This window comes from Canis lupus, chromosome 17 (genome assembly GCF_048164855.1).
Source record: "Canis lupus baileyi chromosome 17, mCanLup2.hap1, whole genome shotgun sequence".
Classification (NCBI taxonomy): domain Eukaryota; kingdom Metazoa; phylum Chordata; class Mammalia; order Carnivora; family Canidae; genus Canis; species Canis lupus.
The window spans coordinates 827237-852382 of record NC_132854.1 but is presented as its reverse complement, the minus strand read 5'-3'; the positions used below and the strand labels follow the sequence as shown (position 1 = coordinate 852382).

The window sequence follows — 25146 nt, the reverse complement described above, 5'->3', positions numbered from 1 at the left end:
AGGGAGGCTCAGCTTGGGGCATGTGCCCCTACTCCCAGTCACCCCCATGAGGCTTCCGGCTCACCCAGAAAGCCAGGCCCTGGGCAAGGAGGCCCTGCCTAGGTCTCCCCTGTGGCTCTCTTGAGAATATTCACATCCACACCCAAGATCCTCTCTCCTCTCCCCATTGTCACTTTAGTTCTGTGTCCAACTGCCATCCTAAGTCCTGAGGACCTCAGAGTTCTCAAGTGCATTTGAGGGGCACTTGCCAGATACAGGTCCCGACACAGATGTTTGGGGCAGGAGCCTCTGCTTCACAGACACAGCTCTGGGGCTGGGAGAGGGGGTTGGTGGCTTCCTGCAGGAATCTGGCATTGCCCCGCCCCTTGGGCTTGAGAAGCCAGTCCTCCCTCCCCCACCCCTCTGCCCGCTAGAAGGCCAGGACTTTGACCCCCCCCCCCCCACACACACACACATACCTGGAATGTCAATAGACCGGTGACACCATGGGTCTCACCATGGTTGCCTGGGCAGGTGAGCTGGCCCTCCTCTGCTTCCTACTGGGCCTGCAGGGGTCTCTGGCTGCAGGTATGTCAGGGGGAGGGTTCCCTGTAAACCCTGGGGAAGGGCTGCCGGGCTGCTGACATCCACGCCTCCCACAGCCCCCCTGCGTGGTAGACACGTGGCAGACACACCGGGAACTTCCATGGGATCGGCAAGCAGACCCAGGGTTCAGGGGTGCAGGGTGGGATGCTCCCCTCCTGCCCAGCCCTCCTGCTTCTTCCAGGGCCGGAGACAGGGTGGGGACCCTGGGTGGCTCTGCTCCACCAGCAGACACTGAGGGGAAAGTAGGGAGGAAGAGGGACAGAGGGACGCGCTTCACTGGCGGTGCCCACTGAGACTTCAGAACCGTGGGATGGCCCAGGTGGCAGCACTGTCCCCCGCCAGCGGCTTGCGTGGGAGCGGATGGGGCACCCACTGATTCCTGCAGGGGCCCATAGGCCAGCACCACCCTCGGGGGAGGCAGGGCGCCTTCGTCCTTCCTGAGCAGGAAGACAGTGCTTGTCGGGTTCCCCCCCACACACCCCTGCCAGACTTCCACAAGTTCCCTGCTGGTTCCACGAGGGCTTCCTGGTACACATCTGCTGCACTTCGAGGGTGGCAGGGGTGACAGTCTTCTCTGGGCTCCCCCAAGCCCCCCACCTCCACCCCCACCCCTTCCTCAACCTCTCCTTCCCAACCAGGCAGGCTCCCCAGAAATTCACACACAGAAACGTTGTCTCCGTAAAAGAGAGGTGGTCCCTGTCATCCTTGGGCCTGGGGGCCACCCCAGCCCCTCCCCTGAAGCCACCCCACCTGCTGGAGGTCCTGGACCTCCCTGCCATGCAGGAAACCTCCAGCTGCACTCACTTCTGGGGCTCAGTACCCCACTTGTTTCTGCCTCTCAGTCCCAGCTTTGTTCCCAGGCCTGGCCTCTCTGGCTGCCCAGCCGCTCACTGCACAGCTGTCCCCAGGGGTGCAGTCGTGCCCCCGGGGCTCCATGGGCTTTCTCGGCCTCCGGAGGGTGTTCCAATCTCAGTGTCCTCCTCTCTGGCATCTGTCCACATGTCTGCCCGTGTGTCCTGATGAAACCTCAAACTCAAGGAGTTCAAACTGGTCCCATTACTTGTCCAAGGTGGACCTTAGGGGAGCTCTAAGCACCCACCCTCTCCTCATGCGAACTACCTGCTAGAGGCTGGCAGGAGGGAGCAGGCCGGGGCCTGGACTGGGGTCCAGAGGACACACAAGCCAGGGTCATGAGCTGGGGGTGCAGGGGCACAGGGCTCAGGGCAGGGCCCTCCAGAAGTCGAATTCTCCTGGGAAGAGCAGAGCCATTCCCCAAGACGGGAGGGGGAAGGGAAGAGCCAGCCGGTGGGGCAGAGGCGGGGAAGCCAGGCCCATGTGGTGGCTGTGCATGTGGGTCACTCAGTGTGTGGGGCGGTGGCCTGCAGAGCCCTGGGGCTCCGGGACACCTGGAGCTTCTGGTGGTTGGAGGGACAGCTGAAGCGGAAGTGGGGAGGTGGACTCCGAGCTTCCTTAGAGCGGAAAACCCAGACCTGAAGGATATCACACCTCAAGGGCTGGCAGCAAAGGAGTGGGGAGGGAGTCCTGGGAGCAGGACCCAGGAAGGTCCCCGCAGCCAGACAGGCACATCAGGGCAGTCGCTGGCCACAGTCTCCTCCAACCAAGAGAGGATGACCAGGAGCCTGTGCTGGGCCCGAGCCGGGGTCCCCAGTGGCCTTAGCTTACAGAGGGTACCGGAGTCTTCGTGAGCACCTCCGTGTCTCCAAGAGGGGGTGGGCCATATAGAAGTAGAGCAAGGGGCTGGGGAGGCTCCCTGTGGGGAGGGAGCCCCATAGGATGTGCTGCAGCTCCCCCTCCGAGAGCACCAGGGAGGACAGCCTGGGGCAGGCAAGGGACACAAGGCCCCTCCCCTCCCGCCCCCTCCCCCTCTCCCACAGCCCCTCCCTCCATTGGGAGCAGAGCCCCTGCACATCCCACCCCTGCTCCCCACACAATGTCCCAGGCGCTGGGACGCTGAGGCTCTAAAAGTCGATGGCACACATTTTGAAGCATTAACTTTCCGTCCCCAGAGATAGTGTTCTACTGCCTTCTTTCAATAAGTTGCATTTGCATACGCAGGTGCACATTTACTTTTATTCACGGTATGTGGGATCTAGGGTCTTCTCGCCTCACTTAATATCACATCTTGTTAAGCGCCGTGGGCCAGCTCTGCGCGCGGGGGTGCTCCTGGGAACCAGGCCGCCAGGCCCAGAGGCCTGAGCGGGTTCAGCTGCAAAGACAGGCAGGCCCTTCCCCAGCTCTCACGCAAGGCTCGCGCCGAGCGGTGACTCAGCAGGACGTGGCACAGGGGTGTCGGTGCTCACGGGGACCCCCCCCCAAGTCTTCCTCACCCAGGAGGAAGCCCAGGGTGTCCTGCACCGGCAAAGGCGCGCCAACTCGTTCCTGGAGGAGCTGCGGGCCGGCTCCCTGGAGAGAGAGTGCCGGGAGGAGCAGTGCTCCTTTGAGGAGGCCCGGGAGATCTTCCAGGACGTGGACAGGACGGTGAGTCCCCCCTCGGGGACCCCCCGCTGCCTCGGTGATGCGGCCGGCCCAGCAGCCAGCTGGGACACAGCGACTCCGAGCAGGCCCGGCCCTCCAGGGCCTCTCCCCAAGGCCGGAGGCCGGCTTCACTCTGCGCATCGCCTCGGCCGCACGGGGCACCCCAACCCCACGTCGCAAAACACAGTGTGAAAGGCACATTCAGCGTGTCCCTTGCCTTCCCGGGGAAGGTCCCGGGTGCCCAGAGGGCTGCCCACACCTCTAGGAGGCACAGCTGATGGAGCCGACCTCCGCCACGGGCCTGGGCCGGCCTTTCCCAGCAGTGCCCACCTGCAGATGCCTCCTCGGGGCAACTCGCACGAGGAGACACTCGGGAAGCCATGGCGGCCCCCACACGCACGAGACACCTCAAACTCATGAGACACACACACATCACACTCATGGGACTCACAGCTCACACAGGACACGCACCTCACGCTCCTGTGACACTCACCTCATCCTCACAAGATACTCACCTCACACTCCCAAGACACTCCACACTCATGGGACACTCACCTCACACAGGACACACACCTCATGATCACAAGACACATACCTCACACTCCTCACACTCACGGGACACACCTTACACACACAGGACATGCTTCATGCTCAACAGGAAGTGAGGCTATTTGCCATTTGAGGCATTGAGGATGGTCACTCGTTGCATTTGTTCACTACTTGGTTTTTCAAAGCATTTCCCACAGTTCTCATTTTATTCTCACAGTGATTCTGTAGGGTTCAGTGTGCCTGGCCAGAAGATTCCTCAAGAATCAATTTCATTAGAGCCCTTTGCAATCATAAAATGCCTTTGTATCCATTACTGCCCTGTCCTCCTGTCACACACGTGTGTAGGTGACCCCCTCATCCCCAGAGAGCACGTATGCCTTATCCTAAGTTCACAGCTTAGAGGTGGCAGAGTTGGGGCATTCACAACTCTTGTGAATTCTGAATTGTGAGAGGGAAATTTGTGACCTCTGATGACCTTAGTGATCTGGGGTAGAGGGGATGGGATTAGGAAAATAACTTCCTCCCCCTGGATGAACTCACCTCATCTCCAAAGGAAAAGTCTGGCTTCCAGGGCCCACCTCAAAGGGCCCAGGTTGGAAGCCCCCCAGCCCCCACAGTCCATGCCTGCTCCCGAGTCCATTCTGCGGACACCGTCCATATTTGCTGCTGGCAAACACATGTCTCATACTGCTTCCTCTTTGTTCCCTCAGAGGCAATTCTGGATTTCTTACAAAGGTGAGTCGGTAAACGGCCCATTGGACCCCACCCCCCAGCCTTCCCCACAGCGTACTAACACTGAGTCCCTCCACAGATGGGGACCAGTGCGCCTCGAATCCATGCCAGAACGGAGGCTCCTGTGAGGACCAGCTCCAGTCCTACATCTGCTTCTGCCCCGATGACTTCCAGGGCCGGAACTGTGAGACAAGTGAGGAACCCCATGGTTGGCAGACAGAGCCCCAGCACGCTGATGGGCACGGCCTGGTCAGATGCCAGCTGGGCCTCAGCCCCAGTGGGAAATTGGGCTCTGTGACTGAGAAAGCCCCTGCCAACCTGAGAGTCTTGGGTTTGAGGTTCCAAGATGCTAATTCTCTCTCTCTCTCCCCCCTTTTTTTTTTAAAGAGAGGTTATTTAAAAAAAAATTGTATTTATTTATTCATAGAGACACACAGAGAGAGGCAGAGACACAGGCAGAGGGAGAAGCAGGCTCCATGCACCGGGAGCCGGACGTGGGACTCGATCCCGGGTCTCCAGGATCACGCCCTGGGCCAAAGGCGGAGCTAAACCGCTGAGCCACCCGGGCTGCCCTAAGGTGCTAATTCTCAAACTTGATCACCTCCTGTCCACTTCTGGGAAATACAAAACCCTTGAGTTCCCAGTGCTGGGGGATTCGGATACACCTGGAGAGAGCGCAGTGAGGGCTCTGCATGACTACCCAGCTTCCAGTCAAGACAGCTGGGAAAACTGTATCTTCCCTTCCCGCTATTACAAAAGTGTGAGGTGTTTTTTTGACCTTTCGAATGTTAAAGTATTGCAAATTTCAAGAGTCCCTCAGACCATCTCAGTGTCACTATTCTGCTGCAGGGGCTCGTAGAGCTCTCTCAAGGCGGATGTGCTCAAAGTTATAGCTTATTACAGTGGAAGGATACAGAATAAAGCCAGCAGAGGGTCAGTGTGAGCTTCCCATTGTCCTCTCCCAGTGGACCCTTGTGGACAGTCTTCCGTTCTCCAAGAGCAATGTGTGGCAAGACTTAGGAAGTATCACCACCACCCCGGGAAGTACAATGACCCTCTGTGTCCAGAGATTGTATTGGGCTCAGTCACGTAGTCACATGGCTTAGTCTCCAGCCCCTCCAGAGGTTAAGGTGACACCATGTGGCCCAAGCCCCCACCATGAGTCACATGGTTAGACCATCCGGTATAGCCAAAGGCCCCCAAGGAAACAGCATTCTTATCAGGCAGATTACATCAAAAGTGTGCACCTTAATCAGCGAGAGTATGGACATCATCTCCTAGGAGCACTTTGGGTGAATTCAATCCTTTATCACACAATGTACATCCAAAGAGTTCTTCTGGGCCATGGCCACCTTCTGCTCTAAGAAAACCAGAGGCCAGGGAGAGGAGAGGCAAGGCTAAGAGAAGAGGCTTCCTGCCAGGAATTCCTGGGACTGGAATCTTTGCCTGGCCTTTTATGCTCAGCAGTCCTGGTGTGACTCCCCCAGGACCATGATGCTCAGCAGTCCTGGTGTGAATCCTCCCAGACCTTTACTGCTCAGGAGCTCTGGTGTGAGTCCTCCAGGACCATGATGCTCTGGACCCCTGGTGTGAGTCCCTCGGGATCATAGTGCTCTGGAGTCCTGGTATGAATCCCCCTGGACCTTTACTGCTCAGGAGCCCTGGTATGAGTCTTCCAGGACCATGATGCTCAGCAGTCCTGGTGTGAATGCCCCAGGATCATGATGTTCAGGACCCGTGGTGTGAATCCCCCAGAACCATGATGCTCAGGAGCCCTGGTATGAACTCACTTCCAGGCCAGGCATTCCTGCTGGGGTCCTGGACTGCACAGTGAGCTAACCCTGTCTCCACACTGTAGCACTGCCCTGCAGAGTCAGGATGAACGTTCCTCATCTCCATCTGTCGGAGCTGCAGGCAGCCCCGGCCAGCTCACTGGGGCACCAGGGCCCTGGCTGTGGTCCATCTGCCTGGACTCTTGCCAGCAGGCCTCCAACTGCAGTGGACACTTGTACTGTCCCCAGGGGACTTTTACTTTCCCTGGCCCTCCACAGCTCCCGCCAGTTGCTGGGAGGGGGGCATGGAGGCCCCATTGGCACTCCTCCATCCCAGTGGGCTAAGCTCTTCAGACGTGGGCCCACACACAACCCCAGGTCACCCTTCTGGATCAAACCTCAGCGGGGCTGGCACCTGGCTGTCTCTGTGGCAGCCCCTAAGCACCACTATTGTGCAGAAGGAGGGCTGGTTCTCCCTGACCCACAGAGGTCCCTCTCAGCCTGTCCCCTTCCTGTCCTCAGATAAGAAGGACCAGCTGATCTGTATGAATGAGAATGGAGGCTGTCAGCAGTACTGCAGTGACCACGCAGAGGCCAGGCGTTCCTGCTGGTGCCACGAGGGGTACACGCTCCAAGACGATGGAGTGTCCTGCATGCCCATAGGTAACGGGTCCTTGGGGGCCAGCCCCAGGGTCTGTGTTTTGCTTCATTCCCAAGGAGCAGCCACCCATTCCTGCACAGCCATGGCCATCTTGTGAGAGACAGGAAGGGTGAGCATGTACTACATCTGTGCCCGCTCGGAAACAAGCCACAATGGCAGCAGGCATGGACAGAGCCCTGGGAGCAGCTCCCTGGAGGGTCTGGAGCCACCAGCCTGTGCAAAGCAGCCCCAGAGGAGCAGAGGGAGGCTCTTTCCGCCCACCACTGGCCCCTCTGATGGGAGCCACAGGGCCGCACCCAGGGTCGGCACTGACCGCGACATGGTCCGGAGTCCAGGTCTGGACGCCCCCACCCTGGCTAGAGCCTGACGTCCTGCTGCTGCCTCTGCACGGTCTCTCCTCCAGCCCAGGGGCTTTCCTGGGGAAATCAAAGTTCCGAGTTTGCTCAGGATGGCGGTGCCATTGTCCGAGGGCTGGTCAGTCTGTGGACAAGTGTCAGTCCCCTGGGAAAGTGAGCAGAGCTGAGTTTCAAGAGGGAAGACCCCTCTGTTTCTGCAGGAGCAGCTCCTCCATGGGTGGCCCTGCCCTGCTGCGGCCCCTGGAACTCACCCCTCACAAGCTCTCGTTGGGCATGAACACCATGGTCCTGTGACTTGTTTCCTACAGTGGAATATCCGTGTGGAAAAATACCTGTTCTGGAGAAGAGAATTGGCAGCAACCCCCAAGGCCGAATTGTGGGTGGCAAAGTGTGCCCCAAAGGGGAGTGCCCCTGGCAGGTAAGGCCCCAAAGGGATGGTGGGCAGTCAGCTGCAGGACCCTGGCCTCAAGGGTTCCCTGCTGGCGCAAGGCACGTCCTCCTCATTCTTCAGCCCCCGCCGGCCTGCTTCCCTCTGTCCATCTGGATGTCAGCTCAGCTCTCATCTCCCACCTCTTCCTCAGGGCTGCTGGCCTCACTCCCATCCACTGATGAGGGACATGAGGCCGCTGGTGACGGATGGCAGAGGCAGGGTCTGAACCCAGCCCCAGTCCCAGCCCCATCACCATCTGCCTCTGGAAACAGATCCTTGATGTGTAACGTGTCATCTTGTGGGCAGGGACGCTGTCCCCGCATGGCCAGGGTGTGGGGCCGCCCATGAGCCTGGTCCCCGTTGAAAATGCAGAGGATCAGCCCCCCAGACGCACTGGGCGTAAAGCTACATCTCACAGGAGCGGGATGTGCACACACACGTGTCTGAGCCTGGCCCAGCGACCCCCAGACCCTTCCTGTGGGGACACTGGAGTTAAACCACTGAGAGTGTTGAATGTATGCGAACCTTGTAGGGGACGCTGGAGGCTCACTGGTCACCAGTGGCCTGACCTTGGGTTCGGGGACCCCTTGCAGAGAGGCAGAAGGAGCCTGCCCCCCAACCCCGCCCCTTCCCACCTCGCACAGGTGGGGGTAGGCAGTGGCGGCCTGGCCTGCGGGCAGCCTGTGTGGTCCAGGCCACACTCCCCAGCCTGCCAGAACCCTGCATTTTGGTGTTCAGTCCCCCCAAATGGGATTGGCCTGTTCACCAGGGTGCCTGGCCTAGGCGGTACTTCTGTGAGCAGGGGAGAGGTGATGAGGGCAGGTTTCTGTGGGTAAAGAAGAGAGCCTCTGGGAGGGCTGTCTGGGGGGAGCGCAGCCAGCACTCATGCCCACGTGTGCACCAGGATCTCCCCTCTCAGGACCACTTACCCCACCCCCAAGACAGAGGGCCACCTCACCCATGTTACCAGTGGGGAAACTGAGGCCCACTGAAACTCAGACTCAGATTCAGCAGTAAGAGCCACCCCAGACCACCTTCATGGCTGCGGCACAGAGCCATGGTCAGCCAGGCCCAGGGGCATTGCCGGGAGCCTGACATCCTGCCTGTAACCGATCAGGGTGAGGCGCTGAGCCGCAAGCACCTGTCCTTACCCACACAGGAAGACCTTTCTCCGGAAGGCCCAGTAGATGCTAGCTTGGGTGAGGAAGGGGCATGTCCCCAGCACCCTGGGTCCTGCTGTTCATGCTCAGGACACAAGGACTCTGACACGCTGACCCTGCATCCGGTCTCCTTCCTCCCTGGTGGATCAGCCTCACCATCACATGTAGTGACCTGCCTCTCTCTGGCCCTTCAGTCCCTCCCCGTCTGCAGACCAGCTGGCTAGGGACTCCAGCTCCTTCCATCCACTGTGGGCAAACCACTGCAGGGAAAACCACAAGCCTCACCGGGACCTACTCAGCATCCTCCTTGCTTTGGGGAAGAGAAGGACGCATTGACGGAGGGCACCCTGCTTCCGTTCAATACCTGTCCTTCCACGAGCCCCAGAGCACCACGCTTGGCCAGCCTCTCAGACCAGGCGTGTGGGGTCCAGCTTGGGCGGTGATGCTGGGCGTGTACCCTGTAGTCAGCCCGGCATCTGTGAGCTCTCTGTGGCCACCGCTAGCTACAGGGGAAAGGTGAGTCCCCAGGGTGACAGCACTGGGACCTGCATCTGTTGTGCCCTCCCAGGCGGCAGTGAAGGTGGATGGGAAGCTGCTGTGTGGGGGCACCCTGATCGATGCTGCCTGGGTCGTCTCTGCAGCTCACTGCTTCGAAAGAATCAAGAACTGGAAAAACCTGACGGTGGTGCTGGGTAGGTCTCGTGGTCCCTCCATCAATTTCCACAACTGGATAAGCTCCTCCAAAAAGAGAAATGGGGCAGCACCTGGGTAGACCCCAGTGCCCCAGGTCCCACTGTGGCCATGCTCCCCCAGCCTCTTTCCCATCACATAAAGTCACGGGGGTGACGCTCTATGCCCCTGTCTCACTTGGGCCAGAGGCCCCAGGGGTGTGTGGGCCATGGTGGGCACCTCCGCCCAGTAGGCAACAGGATGCTGAGCACCCCCGGGAGGGTCTGGGACGGACTGGGGGAGCTAAGCATCCCTCCTCACTCACCCTCAGCACCCCAGACTCACCCTGACTCACACTCCAGCCGGACCCCAGTGGTGGCTGCCTGGGGCACTGCTCCCGCCAGCCTGGGGCTGGACACAGGGTCCCTAAGGCCCCAAAGGGAGGCTGCGGGGCATGGGGTGAGCAGTGCAAGTCCCCTGCAGGCGAGCATGACCTCAGTGAGGACGACGGCGATGAGCAGGAGCGGCATGTGGCCCGGGTCATCGTCCCCGATAAGTACATTCCCCTCAAGACGAACCATGACATCGCCCTGCTGCACCTGCGCACACCCGTGGCCTACACCGACCATGTGGTGCCTCTGTGTCTGCCCGAGAAGACCTTCTCCGAGAGGACGCTGGCCTTCATCCGCTTCTCAACCGTCAGCGGCTGGGGCCAGCTGCTTGACAGGGGCGCCACGGCCCTCCAGCTCATGGCCATCGACGTGCCTCGGGTGATGACCCAGGACTGCCAGGAGCAGTCCCGCAGGAGAAGTGGCTCCCCCGCCATCACTGAGAATATGTTCTGTGCCGGCTACCTGGACGGGAGCAAGGACGCCTGCCAGGGGGACAGCGGGGGCCCGCATGCCACGAAGTTCCAGGGCACATGGTACCTGACAGGTGTCGTCAGCTGGGGGGAGGGCTGTGCGGCCGAAGGCCACTTTGGAGTGTACACCAGGGTCTCCCAGTACATCGAGTGGCTGCGCCAGCTCATGGTCTCCAGCCATACCTTGAGAGGCCTCCTCCGGGCCCCACTGCCCTAGCCCCAGGGCCACTGCTGGCCCAGAATAAAGCTGCTGCGTGTCCCGTCCTCACGTCCAGAAACACCCCTGCACTTCTTGGGGCATGAGGGGGCACAAAGCAGGCTGAGCAGGACGTGGGAGGTGGGGGACAGGGACCGATGTGTCTGGGGACAGACGCAACCAGGCCGGGGAAGGGCAGCATTGTTTCCCGAGAGCCACCTTCCTCTCTTGTTCATGTCACACACACTGGAAGCACCGCCCATTTGCTTGGCTGGTTCTCCTTCAAGATCTTTCTGTATATGTAGCTTTTCCCATAAAACAGGAGGCTGTCACTCCAGACGGCATTTGCCACCTGCCCCCCTCTACTGGCACACCTCCTGCGTACATGTCGGTGCTGCCTGCCGCTGTGCCATATCCACGCTCACCCTGCTGAGGCCCTAACACTCGTCCTGGAGCCAGTCTTTCTCTCAGGCCCACAGCGCCCCTGAGATCTGCCTTCCTCCTTCTGGATCGCACTGACGGGTTCTCCAAAACGTATAGAACTGGGTGTTCTCCCCCTACTGAGGCCCTGGTCGATGATGGTCCTCAGCGAGAGGCCCAGGGCACCGCTGCCCCAGAGTTGCCCGGTTCCCTGGTCCTGTCACATGTGCGGGATCAGGGGAAGGACCCAGTGAGTGACATTTTTATCAAGCTCCCCGGTGACTGGGGAGCCCCCTCAGCCTGAAGTCACCTAGGCCGCGGAGGAGTGAGAAACATGCTGTCCGAGGGGGCAGCTGACACGGCTCGGTAGGTAAGAACACGCCCTGTGGGCACCTCGCCCCGTCTCAGGACACGCCTGGGGGCACGGCGCCTGGCCGCCCCATGCCTGGAGCGCCAACAGTGCTCAACACTGCTGCATTTGGGCGCCGGGATTCACGGGGCCGAAGAGTCAAGACAAGTCCAATGTAGAGTGGACCAGGGGCCACAGGCTACGGCCACCGTGTCTGTCATCTATTTTTGTCAAGTTGTTACTGGGATGTGCTCAGTCCCTACTTGGCATCCTTGGCTGCTCAGAACCGCAGCACAGAGCCGTGAGGATAGAGACCTTCGGCCCCTGAGGCAGGTGTGTTTGCCATCTGGGCCTTTACACAAGAGGCTGATGCCTGCCCAGCCTGCCACCCGCCTGGGGCTTAGCACGAGGGTGTCCCGCATGACGTTGTGCTAGATGGGTCCCCCTCCCACTCTTGGCCAAGCTGCTTCTCCACTCTATGCCCCGGCTCCTTGTCTACAAAACCAGATCCTTGATGCTGGTCACAAGGGTGGGTCCTGAGCACGTAAAATGAGGCTCCTAGGGGGGCTCCGTAGAGTCAGGGCTTCGCAGGTGGGGCTGGTGTGCCAGCCTCTGGAGTCCTCCACCGACAGGACTCAGGAGCTGGCTCACCCCTCTGCCTGGAAGGAAAAGGGGAGGATGGATTGAAGACAGACACCCAGACACAAACAGGGTCAGAAGGGGCCCTGGGGTTGCTGGCTCTGCCTCGATTTCCCAAGTCACAGGAGGAGATGCAGGCCCTTGCTCCACAGAGCTGCCATGGCATGGGTGCCCGGCAACGTGGGGATGGTCTCTAAAGTCTAACACACCTGACGTGCCCTTGCGCTGACCACTACGGATCACCTCCCTCCTTCTGCGCATGTCCTCACATCATCTCCCACCCCGGGGGCTGGGGATAGGAGGGGCTCACCAAGGATCCAGTCTCCCTCACATGCTGGACACACCAGAGACAACATTACCCATCCTGACTGGCCCCAAGGGCTGGGCGCTGCATAGAACACTACGCACCCTGCAGAAGACCAGGCCTGGCCCAGCACCCAGAGCACGAGCCGACAGGGACATCTCGGACTCCTTCAGTCTGTTGGGGTTTGCTGAGCACCTGCTGTGCTGGAGACAGGGCAGCGAACAAGCAGACACACGAGGCTTATGTCCCAGTGACTGTGGGCGTCCATCGTTGCTGGCCACACGCACGATGTGTCAGGGCTGCATAGCAGGTGCTGTGGTGCACAGTGCAGTGTCGCTGTGTCACTGGGTCTGTCTCCTCCCCTCCCAGGGGCCCCGGCACCTGGCTGGCACCCCTCCCTCCCTGGCCTGATCGCCATGGGGGTGCTGCTTTCCTGGTGCTGCCATGTTTCCAGAGGGGACGCGGCCCCAGTGGGGAGAGTGGGGGAGTACCTCTTGGGGTGAAAGCCAAGCAGATGAGCCTCCTGCATTCTGCAGGCGGCGCGCAGGCCAGGTGCCCTCCATACGTCCCTGCCCCTAGGGACTGCGGACGGGCCATGGGGTGGGCTGTCCTCACCTCTTCTCCCAGTAGCCAGACTGGCCTTTGTGTGACAGCCTCACTGCGAGGCCCCCACCCCAGGGGGTGTGAAAGGCGAATCCCCCATCAGAGGTACTTCCGTGGCTTAGCGCCAGGGCTGGGGGACGGGTGGGCATGTCCCGACTTCAGGCTGCCTGGTCCTGGGCTGGACGGGCCTCCCAGAAGTGCATGCAGGCCCCTATGGTACTCACCCTGCCTCTTAGGACCACTGAACTGTGGGGGTGGGGGAACCCACATGCACCTCAGATGGCGTGAACCAACACTAAATCTGGAGAAAAGATGGGGAAATGACCCCTGACTGTCATCGTGGTCATAAGGACAGGATGACAGCAAACAGGATCCTGGAAACCTGGGATGAGGTTTTTATTGTCTCGTAAACCTTCCCCCCGAACCCCTCTTGACGCCGGGACCTCCCCAGAGCCGCTGCAGCAGGGTGGCCGTGCCCTCGCATGGTCACCTGTCCTCCCTGGTCCCTCGTGGCCCAGGCTCCAATCAGGAGGCGGTGATAAGAGAAAGACAACTGGTTGCCTGGAGCCAGGGTGACTGAACCTTGCCCCCGAGACCTGTCACAGCAGGACGGACACCCTGTCCTTGGCCACACCATGGCGGGCCCACTGTGCCTGGTCCTGCTCAGCGCTTCCCTGGCCTGCCTCCCGCTGCCGGGGGGCAGTGGTAAGTGCCCGTCGCCTGGCACACTGTGGAGGTGGCGCCCAAGGAGGAGGAGGAACCCTGGGGATCAGGGCCAGGCCCCCAAGTCTCCGTAGGGGGAAGGTGGGTGCCCACCCCCTGCTGTGACATGACTGGGCCTGGAGGCCTCAGCCAAGAGTAGCTCGGGGCCAGGTGAGCCTCCCTCCCGTGGCTGGGGAGCCGGACAGCAAAGCAGCGGTCACACACAGAAGCTCGTGGACAGAGACAGAAGGAGGTGCCCCTCCACCGCCAAAGCAGGCTGGGGAGGCCGGGGAGTCACAGACAGAGAGGAGCTTCGTGCTGGAAAGACAAGATAGAAGTTGGTGCCTCCACCCTCAGGCTGGCTTGGCCGGGGGAAGGGGCCCAGAAAGAGGTGAAGCCACATGGGGGAGTGGGAGCAGAGTGGGAGTGGGAGAGCGCAGTAGGGGGCAGGAAGGGGCAGGTGGGGGCCTGGAGGCTGTCTGTGCCCCTGTTGCAGGGGAAGCCTGAGGCCGAGGGGCAGGCAGGGGGCACTGTGTGGGGAATGAGGAGGTGGTGAGAAGTGGGGTGAGGGAGAGAACTTCGGAGCTGCAGGTGGGGGCCCCTCATACTCCGCCGCAGGCCAGACCTCTGGGGTGATGGGGGTGCCCACAGTGTCATGGGGGTGACAGCGATGTCACTAAAAGACATGCGGCCTTGGAAGGGAAAGCACTGTGAGGAGGGGGTGAAGCTAACATTTACTGAGCACCTGCCAGCCTCGGCGCTAAGACAACTCGGAAGTACTCGGCTGGTGACCCCCATTTGCCAACACTAAGCAGTAGGTAAACGAGCCATCTGAAGCTCCGCTGCCTGTCCCCAGCAGGCTCTGGGTTTGCACGTGGGGGTGCTGCCTGCCCTGTGGAAAGGGGAGGACGGAACTCAGGACGTAGGCCCTGATGGGTGGGGGGGGCTCTGTGAGGGCACAGAGTGCGGGGAAGAGTCCTCGGCAGAGGGGAGCACGCGAGGGATGCAGCACAGGACACAGCCCGAGGCGCTCTGATCCAAGATATCTCGGGGGGGGGGGCAGGTCAGGACTTCTTTGAGTCTCTGATCTATTCAGTGGTTTGCAGCTTTGCTCAGTGGCAGTATCATAGCCAATGAGGCTTATCCGAGGCACGATTATTGCTAATGGAAAACTTTTCCCAATTCAGTGATTTGTGAATGAAATAGAACAGAAACTGAGTAGAAAATGTGGTGATAAGTACTGTTTCCTCTAAGTGCTGTTTTCTGTGCGTGTGTGTGTGTGTGTGTGTGTCCTGGGACTTGATAAAACGTGCTAAGAAGGGCACCACCGTTCCCCATGAACATGCGTGAAGCCCCAGAAGCGTGGTGGGCTGGGTGCAGGTGGGGGGCCAGGGCAGCAGCAGCAGGGAGCAGGGAGAGGTGCAGGGGGAGGTGAGGGAGGGCCCTTGGCAGCCGGTGTAGCTGCATGGGACATGCAGGGAGCTACCGGATGGCAGGATGGGCACACAGAAAGCCACTGGTGGCCTGGTCATGCATGGGGTCGAGAGGGAGGTGGGCACAAAGAAGGGAGGCCTCCTGCAGAGTGGAGGTGAGCAGATCCTGCAGGGGTGGTGGTGGGGAGCAGGCCAGCCATTGAGGCCTTCCGGGTGACATGTCCCTGCCTGTCTGCCAGTGTTTCTCAGCCCGGAACGTGCCAGCAGCGTCCTGGGGCGCGTCCGCAGGGCCAACTCGTTTTTGGAGGAGATGAAAAAAGGCAACCTGGAAAGAGAATGTATGGAGGAGACGTGTTCCTTCGAGGAAGCCCGCGAGGTCTTTGAGGACACAGCCAAGACGGTAAGGGCTGGTGTACAGGCGCCGTAGCAGGCACAGCCCCAGGTGGAGGCTGGCCCGAGTCCCTCAGGGGGCAGAGTACAGCAGCCCCGGGCCCCCTCCACAGGTGTGCAGGGTGGGGAGATGGGAGTGGGGCATGGTCCCATCGGTAGGAGGGTCGTGAGGCCTTTGGAAATTTTGTTAAACCAACTCTAATACATAAAGTGTTCATGTAAAAAAAAATATTGACGGCCTCAGTAGCACCTCCGCGGGCTGACCACACCTGAGGATACGGAGGCTGGCAGTCTTTGCCCGAATCTTTTTTTTTTTTTTTTTAAAGATTTTATTTATTTATTCATGAGGGACACAGAGAGAAGGAGAGGCAGAGAGACACAGGCAGAGGGAGAAGCAGGCTCCACGCAGGGAGCCCGATGTGGGACTCGATCCCAGGTCTCCAGGATCAGGCCCTGGGCTGAAGGCGGCGCTAAACCGCTGAGCCACCCGGGCTGCCCTCTTTGCCCGAATCTATGTCCGCCACCACATCTGACATGTGGCACCTGAGGAGCGGTACCTGTGCATTTACTCTGTTGCCAGTAAACATTCCGTCAGATAGAGACAAGCTGATTCTGAATTCGGAAATATGGAAAGGCAAAGAAATTAGAATAACTGAAAGAAGTTTGAGAAAGAAGAGGAAGACTCCCTGCAAAGCTACAGTAACTGCAAAAACATTCCCTGTTTTGGGAAAGGAAAGATACGTAAATCAGTGGGACAGACTAGAAAGTCAGTAAATGGACCCACAAAAATACGGCCAATCAGTATCTGACAAAGGTTCACAAACAACTCAACGAAGGAAGAATTGTCTTTTGCAAATGACAGACCTGGGATAGCTGCCCATGTCCACACGTATGTTTGGCCTAAACCTGACCGCTGTACGAAAGTCAACTCAACACGGATCATAGACCTAAAGGTAAAACATAAAACTTCAGGGAGAAGTGTCATGACATGGAGTTAGGCCAGATTTCTTAGACATGACACCAAAACCTCAACCCATGAGAGAGAAAACAGGCAAATTGGACTTACTCAAAATTTAAGATTTGCTCTGTGAAAAATATTGGAGAATAAAACTATAAGCTATGAACTGGGAAAACACTCGCCAACCACATACCTGACAAAGGATTTGTGTCCAGAACACATAAAGAACTCGCACAACTCAACGGAACAACATCAATAACCAACTGGATACAAGCAGAAGACGTGAACGGACACTTCACAAGGGGGTACAGACGCACAGATGGGAAGTGCTTGCAGCAGACATGCGACATCCTGGGCCACAATGGGAGCGCGGACTGCAGCCTGCCACCGCGAGACACCCCAACACACCTGCAGGCTGGATGCTCAGTCGGAAGCCGCATCAGGAGGATGTTGCCGTCGGACCCCGTGACCCCATTCCCGAGAGCTCACCAAGGGAAGTGAAAACCTGTTCACACGGAACTTGGGCATGATTATCTACAGCAACTCTAGTTACAGTCGTCCCAAAGTAGCAGGGACTCACGTGTCCTTGCTTGCGCGCTGGCTAAACCAGCTGCCGCAGCCTTCTACTCAGCCACGAGACAAGCTGCTGGTGTGCACGGCAGCCCAAGTGAGCTTCGACAGCATCGTGCCCGATGAAGGGTTGGGTTGTGCAAGGCGCGAGTCTGTTGGCACAACACACTCAGAAGTCGCAGCCCAGACGAAGAGCAGATGTGTGGCTCTGGGGTTGCAGCTGCCATGAGCTGCGAGTGTCGGAGGGCAGGAGCTGCCCTGTGTCTCAGCTGTGGTGGGGGTTGTACAAACCTGGGCATTTGCTGAATTTCGCAGAACTGTACAAAATAGTCGTTTTTGCGGTGTGATGCTTTCTTTAGTGAAATTTTAAAGAGACGGTATATGAGGTTCCAGAGGCTTCTGTAGCAAATTCACATTCACAGTCCTGGAGGCCGCATGTCCAAATCAAGGTGGCACCGGGTTGATTCCACCTGGAAGGTGGAAACAAACACACCTTTAGCTTCCCTGGGCGCCCAGGACGGTGGAGAGGTTGCGAGGGAAAAGGTGGCCCATGTGCCTCTCTCAGCATCCGGATGCTGCCAGCAGTCCTGGGCTGGCCTTGCCTTGTGGGCACACCACTTGGACCTCAGCTACATCCCCACAGTGGCTGTCATGCCTTTTCCAGCTCTCCTGAGGATGCTGCCCGAGCCAATGTGGTCTCCTCTCCCTGCAAACCTTCCTCACATCTGTTCCGACCCTATTCCCGGGAAGACCACAGTCTGGTGGCACACGGTTCAAGCTACTGAACACTGCAAAAACAATTAAGACTATGAACAATTTCTAGTATAATATAGGTCTTTGGTGCCCTGTTTTAACCTAATCACCAATAACCATTTCTTCAGCTGAACATGATTATTCACCAAGCACCTGATCCCTTAATGAAGCTTTGACCCAGATATCTCAACTCAAAACCATTCACTGATCGGCTTGGGGGCAGCCAGCAGAGCAAACCATTTCTGGTATGATCCAGTCCTCCGTGATTTACTTGAAAATAAATTTTCAACATTCAACAGCGATTGTGCATCTAAGGTGACCAAAGTCCACCTGTACAGATCCCGCAGATCTGAAAATCCCCTCTCAACCAGTCGTTCTAATGCAATTTATACCAGAAAAGGCCTTTGCTCTGTTCGCTCAGCCTGAGCGAATAGGTTGTGGTGCTTTGTGAAATGGCTGTGTTTTCCCTAATGTATTTTAAACTCTTCTTTTCCCTTGTAGATGGAATTCTGGAATAAATACAAAGGTGAGATGCTTTCTATCTTAATATCGAGTGGGGTTCATTCAGACACTGAAACAGGGAGAGACTGTATTTGCATTTTTTTTTTATTTATTTATGATAGTCACAGAGAGAGAGAGAGAGGCAGAGACATAGGCAGAGGGAGAAGCAGGCTCCATGCACCGGGAGCCCGATGTGGGATTCGATCCCGGGTCTCCAGGATCGCGCCCTGGGCCAAAGGCAGGCGCCAAACCGCTGCGCCACCCAGGGATCCCTGTATTTGCATTTTGAAAATTCTTCTAGAATTTCCTTTCCGATCCCATTTATTTCTTACTCAACTAAGACTTTTCCTCTCTGAGTATTTCCATAATAGTTATGATGAGGTCATTTTTTGTAACTTTTGCTAATTCTAGTTTTGTTACTTAGGTGTAGACTTAATTAGTTCACTCTTACTTGAGGGGCACCAAACTCTGATAATTTTAATTTCATTTTATTTATTTATTTGAGAGAGTGAGAGGGAATGAGAGAGAGAGAGAGAGAGAGAGAGAGAGAACATGAGCAGAGGGAGGAGCCCCAGTCACCAGCCCCAGGCTCCTCACTCTGCTGAATACACATGGTCCAGCGTCTCGGCAGAAATAGGAAAGCTTATCAATGGCCCAGTTAGATAAGGACATCATGTACACAGAGCCACAGAACATGGGGGTAAAATGAAGTCCAGGTGGGAGACAGGAAGAATTCAGGTTTATTCAAGTTATCTGAATGGCATGTGCCAAGATCAACACAGCAACCGTTTGCCTGCTAGTGGGAGCTGCCTGCAAGCTCGGTGGAACCCTGTCTCTGTAGATGGTGACCAGTGTGAGAGCAGTCCTTGCCAGAACCAGGGCCAGTGCAAAGACGGCCTCCTGGAGTACTCGTGCATCTGTCTGGAAGGATACGAGGGCAAAAACTGTGAATTGTGTGAGTGCCTCTTTCCGGGTCAGGAACAAGGGGAGAAGCCACAGCTCTTGGGAAACAGGCTGGGGCTCCTTGCTGAGGTTCACGTGCTGGCGTCGTAGGGGCACCAGAGCGGTTCATTGACAGCCACGTGTGTCCTACAATCTGAACCTCTCCGCTCCCGCGAGAGGCTAGTGTACATGCGTGGAGCACAGACCCCGTAACCCAGAGCCCAGAGCACCCACTCCCCTGGGGTGGCGCTGATTCCCCATGGTCCCAGCTGAGGCTTGCAATCACTACCCTCCACTCACATCTGCGAGAGCGAGTGTCCGCTCCAAATGTCCAGGATGGTCCAGTTATAAAAATGTGGTACACTTAACTAATTCTACATGGAAATGTCAGAGAGTTTTCCTATTACAGTGATTAATTTTTGTAATAAAGATTTGATTTGTATCAGGCCAGTTGCCCCCAAGGAGAAAGATTCGCCCTTTTCTCATGTTACTTACTTTATAACGCGTGGAATGTGGTCTTAGCCTGGATTCCTTTGAGACTATCCTCGACGGGACTATCCATTCCACATGGTTCTGCCCAGAGCCCAGAGCTGCTTCAGCCTGGAGCCATCATGCCTGGTTTATAAAGTCACGCTAAAGTTGATATCACTGTCATTATTTTGTCATCCAAACCCAAATAGTCCCAGATGCATCTAGCCCCTTTATTTCGGGGGGAGGGGCCTGGCTGGGGTGGCCACCCAGCTCTGTCTGAGGCCCTTCCTCGGCCGGACAGCCTGTGGTGCACACTGGGCACGCAGCTCAGGCCCTTCGCTCCGGCTGGGGGCCCCATGGTGGGGTTGGCAGGTAGGTACACGGGCCCCCAGTGTTGCCATCCCTCCTCCCAGCTAGACCCAGCCTTGGTTTCTCTGGCCTGTCCTGCAGCCACGCGGAAACTCTGCAGCGTCGATAACGGGGACTGTGACCAGTTCTGCAGGGAGGAGCAGAGCTCCGTGGTGTGCTCCTGTGCCAGCGGGTATATCCTCGGCGACAATGGCAAATCCTGCATCTCCACAGGTAGGCGGCACATGGTGCCACCCCACAGGCTCCCTGGCCAGAGTGGGCACGCTGGCCAACGTCCTGGGTGGGACACAAGGTTTGGGAACAGACCCACGGTCTCTGGGAACTGTCTGAGAAATGGAGCCAGCGACATCGCTTGACTCCCCGGGTGCAGGTGATGACGTCTGGGGTGGCGCAGGGGCCACGCTGCGCAGAGCCTGTCTGGACACCCATGATGTGGTTGTGACCATGGCACGTCCTGTTGCCCTGGAAGGCTGGGAGTTGGAACAGGTGCAGAGAAGCACAGGTCCAACTACTAGGGCCATGGACGTGCCGGGAGGAGGGTGCAGGAGCCAGAAGGGGAACCAGGGACTCCCAAGAATGGTCAGGTCATACAGGCCCCAAGTGATGGGCTTTAGTGTTCGTCTCTTTCTTCCTTTCTTTCTTTCTTTCTTTCTTTCTTTCTTTCTTTCTTTCTTTCTTTCTTTCTTTCTTTCTTTTAATTTAAAGATTTTATTTATTTGAGAGAGGGAGAGACAGCGAGCACTAGCAGGGGGAGTAGCAGAGGGAGAGGGAGGAGTAGATCCCTACCTGAGCAGGGAGCCCCAGGAGGGACTTGATCCCAGGACCCTGGAATCCCGACCTAAGCCATAGGCAGACGCTGAGTTTCCTTTCCTGAGATGAAAGCCGGACCCTGAGTGGCCTGGAGGCTCTGGGATGGTCTGGCCTAGTGAGGGGCTGGGTCTCTGGGGGAAGAGCTCCTGCCCTCACTGCTCCTGTCTGACCTCTGACCTTGGCTCCACCGTGGGGCCCACCCAGAAGCTAGTCCTCTCTCTTCACTCAACTGACCCTGCCCCCAAGCCTGCCCCTGCCTGACCAACAGCTTGGGTTGGGTGCAGAGTCTCAGGTGCCCCAGACAGTGGGCCTGTCCTCCGTCGTGTAACCCAGAGCTCTCAGGGGTCCCCTCTGCCACCCCCACGTGGCTGCCTCTTCCCCACCTTCCCCCTTTGGGTCAGATGAGAGTTCTGTGTGCAGGACAGGGAGGGTCTTGGGTGGCTGAAGCCAGCCTGTGTTCTCTCAGAGCCTTTCCCCTGTGGGAAAACCACTGTGGGACGCAGGAAGAGGGCCACCGAGACTGCCCCCAGCAGCGAGGCTCCCCCGGACGCAGAGGAGGAGGCCGGCATGCTGGAGCAGTATGACCCCGGAGACCTGTCTCCCACCCAGAGCACCATGTTCCTGCTGCCTTTCAACCAGACAAACTCTGACCCCGACGAGGATGCAAGTGGCCTGGTCCGGATCGTGGGTGGCCAGGACTGCAGAGATGGCGAGTGTCCCTGGCAGGTGACTGTTGAGCGGGCCTGGGTGGCGCCGGCAGTGGGGCTACCCGCTGGCCCCAGGGAGGATGCTGCCTGAGGTGAGACAGGGGTCCCATCCCTCCCTGTCTGCTGCCTGTAAGGGACAGACAGACAGACCACTACAGCTCAGGCTGCAGGCCCCCGGCTGTGTGGGGCCCTCAGCTGCTCTTCTGACCACTGGCAGGCCGGAGACACTCCCCTAGCTTTAGCTCTGATTTGGTAAAACATTTTTTAACCAAACATATAAATCCTGACAAGGCAGGTAGTGATTGGAAGAAGAGCATATCCATGTGTTTGCCAAGGTAGAAACCACTCTTTGGTTGTCGGTTTGGACTAGGACAGATTTAGCAAATAACGACACAGGATTTCTGCATCTCAGATAAACGAGGAACGATCATTAACGTAAAGTATGTCTCAAAGACCACATAGGACACATTTATGCTAAAAATTGTTTGCTCTATTCTTGACTCAAATGTGACTGGGTGTCCTCTGTGTTATCTGGAATCCTAACTTCGCTTCTCCGCCAGCAAAAGCCCCAGAGCCACCGACAACCTGTAGGAATGAGGAATGACCTCCACCTGTCTTGCTCGGGCTCCTCAAGGGGCATGCGTTTGTCTAAAATACTGGGAGCCCGGGGAGGAGCTCAGCGTGTGGCCACCTTGCCTGCGGCACACACTCGGGGAGAACAGTGTGGGTCCGACATGGCCCCAAGCGTCAAGTGTAGTTGTGAGATCAGCAGATCTCTCCCCTGATGTGGGCCTCGATGTGGGAAGGCGGAGCCCACCCCAGCCACCCCAGTGGCACTGACCTGGCCCCGTGGGAGAACACGCGGCCCCGCCGGGGCGGGCAGGACGAGCTCCCCCTGGCCCCAGGCTGTGTGACGGGATCCGGAGGGCTCCTGACTCCTGCTACTCAGCCCAGCCCAGCCCAGCAGGGGGCTGGCTTCTGTGTTTAGGAGGAAGAGTTAGGGTCCAGGCCTTGGGGCGACCGACTGTCCCCCACTGGTCGCCCAAGCTGGTTAGGCGTTGGTAAATCGTGCCCAGAAAGTCAACGGCACAGCTGTGAGTCGGGGCGGGGTTCGAGAGCTCTTCCTTGCTCCGCTGGCCGGGGCACCCCTAGCCAGCAACTCCCGCTTGTGAGGTGTGGGACTCCTGAGGAAAAGCAGAAAGTGCTCGTCTCCAGATTTGCCACCCTACACTTTGGGGGGAGGGGTGGTGCCCGCCGGTGGTGCCCGCCGGGCTGGGCTGCAGGTGCTCCCAGGCCAGGCTCCCTCCCTCCCTCTCTGGGCCTGGCGGGAGAAGCGGGGAGAAGCCGGTCAGGCAGGGGAGCTACATGATCCGGAGGACACTGCCCTTGGCTGGGGGTTTCTGAGGCCTGTCCGCGGCTGAGCTACCACCCAAACACCACACTGGCCTGCCCGGTCTGCGCTAGAATTCACAGCCACGTAGCAAAGGTTTTCACACTGAAAGTCGCGTTTCTGTGCCTAACGTTGCCGAGCGCTGGGATGGCTCTGGGGGTCTGTGGCCCCGGGGCAGAAGCCTCCCCGGGGGCTAGCACTGGGCAGCCAGGGGGGCCTCAGCAAGTGTCTGCTGAGTCCGTTGGAGCACTGCTCTGTGCAAAGGAGCTGCCCAAACCCCCAGCATCCAGCCAGTGGCCCGGGGGGGGGGGGGCTGGGGGGAGGCCGTGGCTGGGAAGGGGCTGTGGCCGTGGCCACCGCAAGCCCCACGACAGCACGGTCTCAGAGGCCGTGGCGGCAGAATGGCCGTGGGACACTCAGGAGTCTGCAGGTTCCAGGTTGGAGACGTGCACACTCCAGGTGGGGGGGCGGTGCTGCTGATCCAGGCGGGAGGCGGGGAGGAAGGCTCTCCTGCTCCTCTTCTCAGATGTCAGACCCAACCTGGTGGATGGGCTGTGCCCCCTGCAGGCTCTGCTCATCAATGAGGAGAATGAGGGGTTCTGCGGAGGCACCATCCTGAGCGAGTACTACATCCTCACTGCGGCTCACTGTCTCCAGCAAGCCAAGAAATTCACGGTGAGGGTAGGTAAGTGGCGCCTCAGCTCCTCCGAGGCCCTGCAGTGCCCTCTGTCACTTCCTTATTTTCAGAGCTGCCAGCTTGGAACTGGTAGTTGACACCCTGGGACCCTGAGGGGCAGAGGTGTGGGGTGGTCTTCCCTAGTGCCACAAGGCCCCCCTCAGTGTCCCTTCCTCCAGGTAGGCCTCCAGAGCTCCTCTTCAACAGCCTGGGCACGGAGCACAGCCTGTCACGTCTTGTCGTTTGTCCTTCACCAGCACAAGCCACAAGTACAACCACACATGTGATCTTTAGTTTTCTAGTTACATTAAATTTTCCATGATACATTTTTTAAGTTTACAGATGAAATTAATTTTAGTAATATATTTTCATCCAATATATCCAAAATACTATTATTTCAATGTGTAATCAATGGTAAAAGTATCAATGAGACATTTTGAATTTGCATTTTCATTCTCCGTCTGAGAATTGACCCTCAGCACATCCCAGTTCATGCCGGCGGCCGTGGGGTCAGAGCAGGCGCCCCTGCTTCATCGCAGGCTCAGGGAATGTCAGCCTGACCTGCTGTTCACAGTGATGAGGTGTGCCTGGTGGTGGCTGCCCTGGGCTGACACCAAAGGCTGTTTTTGTTGACCTTGTGATGCTTTCCTTGTTTTTTTAGATTTTCTATGACCATATCCCATTTTTTCCTACAAACACCACCTGTCGCAGGTGAACGGGACACAGACAAGGAGGAGGGCAACGAGGTGGCACACGAGGTGGAAATGATCATCAAGCACAACAAGTTTGTCAGGGAGACATACGACTTTGACATCGCGGTCATCAAGCTGAAGACGCCCATCACCTTCCGCATGAACGTGGCGCCCGCCTGCCTGCCGCAGAAGGACTGGGCCGAGTCCACACTCATGACGCAGAAGACAGGCATTGTAAGCGGCTTCGGGAAAACCCACGAGAAGGGCCGCCCGTCCACCACCCTCAAGATGATGGAGGTGCCGTATGTGGACAGGAACACGTGCAAGCTGTCCAGCAGTTTCAGCATCACCCAGAACATGTTCTGTGCCGGCTATGACTCGAAGCCCGAAGACGCCTGTCAGGGGGACAGCGGGGGCCCCCATGTCACCCGATTCAAGGACACCTACTTTGTCACTGGCATTGTCAGCTGGGGAGAAGGATGTGCTCGGAAGGGGAAGTATGGGATCTACACCAAGGTCACCAACTTCCTCAAGTGGATCGATAGGTCCATGAAAGCTAGGGGTGCGGCCCCAGCACTGGCGGGGGGCCCCCACACCTAACCCCCATTAAAGTCATCCCACCTGCAGATCCGCCGGCAGCTACTTGCATCTGGTTTGTGTTAACATGGGCTGTCCTGGATGGGCTGCAGCCTGGAGCAGGTCTCCCAGGTGCAGGGGGCCCACCGCCTTGATTCCACGTCCTGGTCTTCTCTTGCTCTGTGGCAGAGAATGTCCCTCTGGAACACTAGGTCCTGCCTTCCTCTCACCAGGGTGGGGGTGCTTCTTTGGGAAGAAAGAAGTGTATCCTACACTTGTAGGATAGGAGTCTAGAGCCCCTGGGATGACCAGAACCGTGAGGGCCGCTTCTGTGCACAGCAGGGTTTTCTGGTTTTGATTGCTAGGGACACTTGTGAATGACAGGTTTCTGGGGTACAGCCCATGACCTGAGGGTGGGGAGGG

The 25146-nt window shown here is 58.0% G+C and overlaps 2 protein-coding genes and 1 pseudogene across 4 annotated transcripts; all 3 read left to right on the top strand.

The window, feature by feature from the left end:
* The first annotated feature begins 441 nt into the window (after nucleotides 1–441).
* F7 (coagulation factor VII) lies at nucleotides 442–10536 on the top strand. Of its 2 annotated transcripts, XM_072783250.1 has the most exons (8): nucleotides 442–567; nucleotides 2924–3084; nucleotides 4341–4365; nucleotides 4442–4555; nucleotides 6657–6797; nucleotides 7460–7569; nucleotides 9310–9433; nucleotides 9894–10536. In XM_072783250.1, the coding sequence occupies exons 1-8, from the start codon at nucleotides 486–488 to the stop codon at nucleotides 10487–10489; spliced, it is 1353 nt and encodes a 450-aa protein (XP_072639351.1). In that variant the 5' UTR covers nucleotides 442–485; the 3' UTR covers nucleotides 10490–10536. The 2 variants fall into 2 exon arrangements, with proteins under 2 accessions (XP_072639351.1, XP_072639352.1); XM_072783251.1 differs by lacking the exons at nucleotides 2924–3084; nucleotides 4341–4365.
* A 2816-nt stretch (nucleotides 10537–13352) lies between these two features.
* F10 (coagulation factor X) lies at nucleotides 13353–24773 on the top strand. 2 transcript variants are annotated; one of them, XM_072782311.1, is made up of 8 exons: nucleotides 13353–13488; nucleotides 15158–15318; nucleotides 18091–18115; nucleotides 18932–19045; nucleotides 19954–20085; nucleotides 21149–21408; nucleotides 23347–23464; nucleotides 24167–24773. In XM_072782311.1, exons 1-8 carry the CDS (start codon nucleotides 13419–13421, stop codon nucleotides 24745–24747), a joined length of 1461 nt encoding a protein of 486 aa, XP_072638412.1. In that variant the 5' UTR covers nucleotides 13353–13418; the 3' UTR covers nucleotides 24748–24773. The 2 variants fall into 2 exon arrangements, with proteins under 2 accessions (XP_072638412.1, XP_072638413.1); XM_072782312.1 differs by having other exon boundaries at nucleotides 23347–23460; nucleotides 24167–24360.
* Nucleotides 14590–14693, top strand: LOC140608471 (U4 spliceosomal RNA; annotated as a pseudogene).
* Nucleotides 24774–25146: the final 373 nt, after the last annotated feature.

Coding starts and splice junctions, on each gene's coding strand:
- F7 (XM_072783250.1), top strand. CDS start 486: ATGGGTCTCACCATGGTTGCCTGGGCAGGTGAGCTGGCCCTCCTCTGC. Junction 568..2,923: donor GCAGGGGTCTCTGGCTGCAG/GTATGTCAGGGG, acceptor CCCCCCCCCAAG/TCTTCCTCACCCAGGAGGAA. Junction 9,434..9,893: donor AAACCTGACGGTGGTGCTGG/GTAGGTCTCGTG, acceptor AGTCCCCTGCAG/GCGAGCATGACCTCAGTGAG.
- F10 (XM_072782311.1), top strand. CDS start 13,419: ATGGCGGGCCCACTGTGCCTGGTCCTGCTCAGCGCTTCCCTGGCCTGC. Junction 15,319..18,090: donor TTGAGGACACAGCCAAGACG/GTAAGGGCTGGT, acceptor TTTCCCTTGTAG/ATGGAATTCTGGAATAAATA. Junction 19,046..19,953: donor GGGCAAAAACTGTGAATTGT/GTGAGTGCCTCT, acceptor CCTGTCCTGCAG/CCACGCGGAAACTCTGCAGC.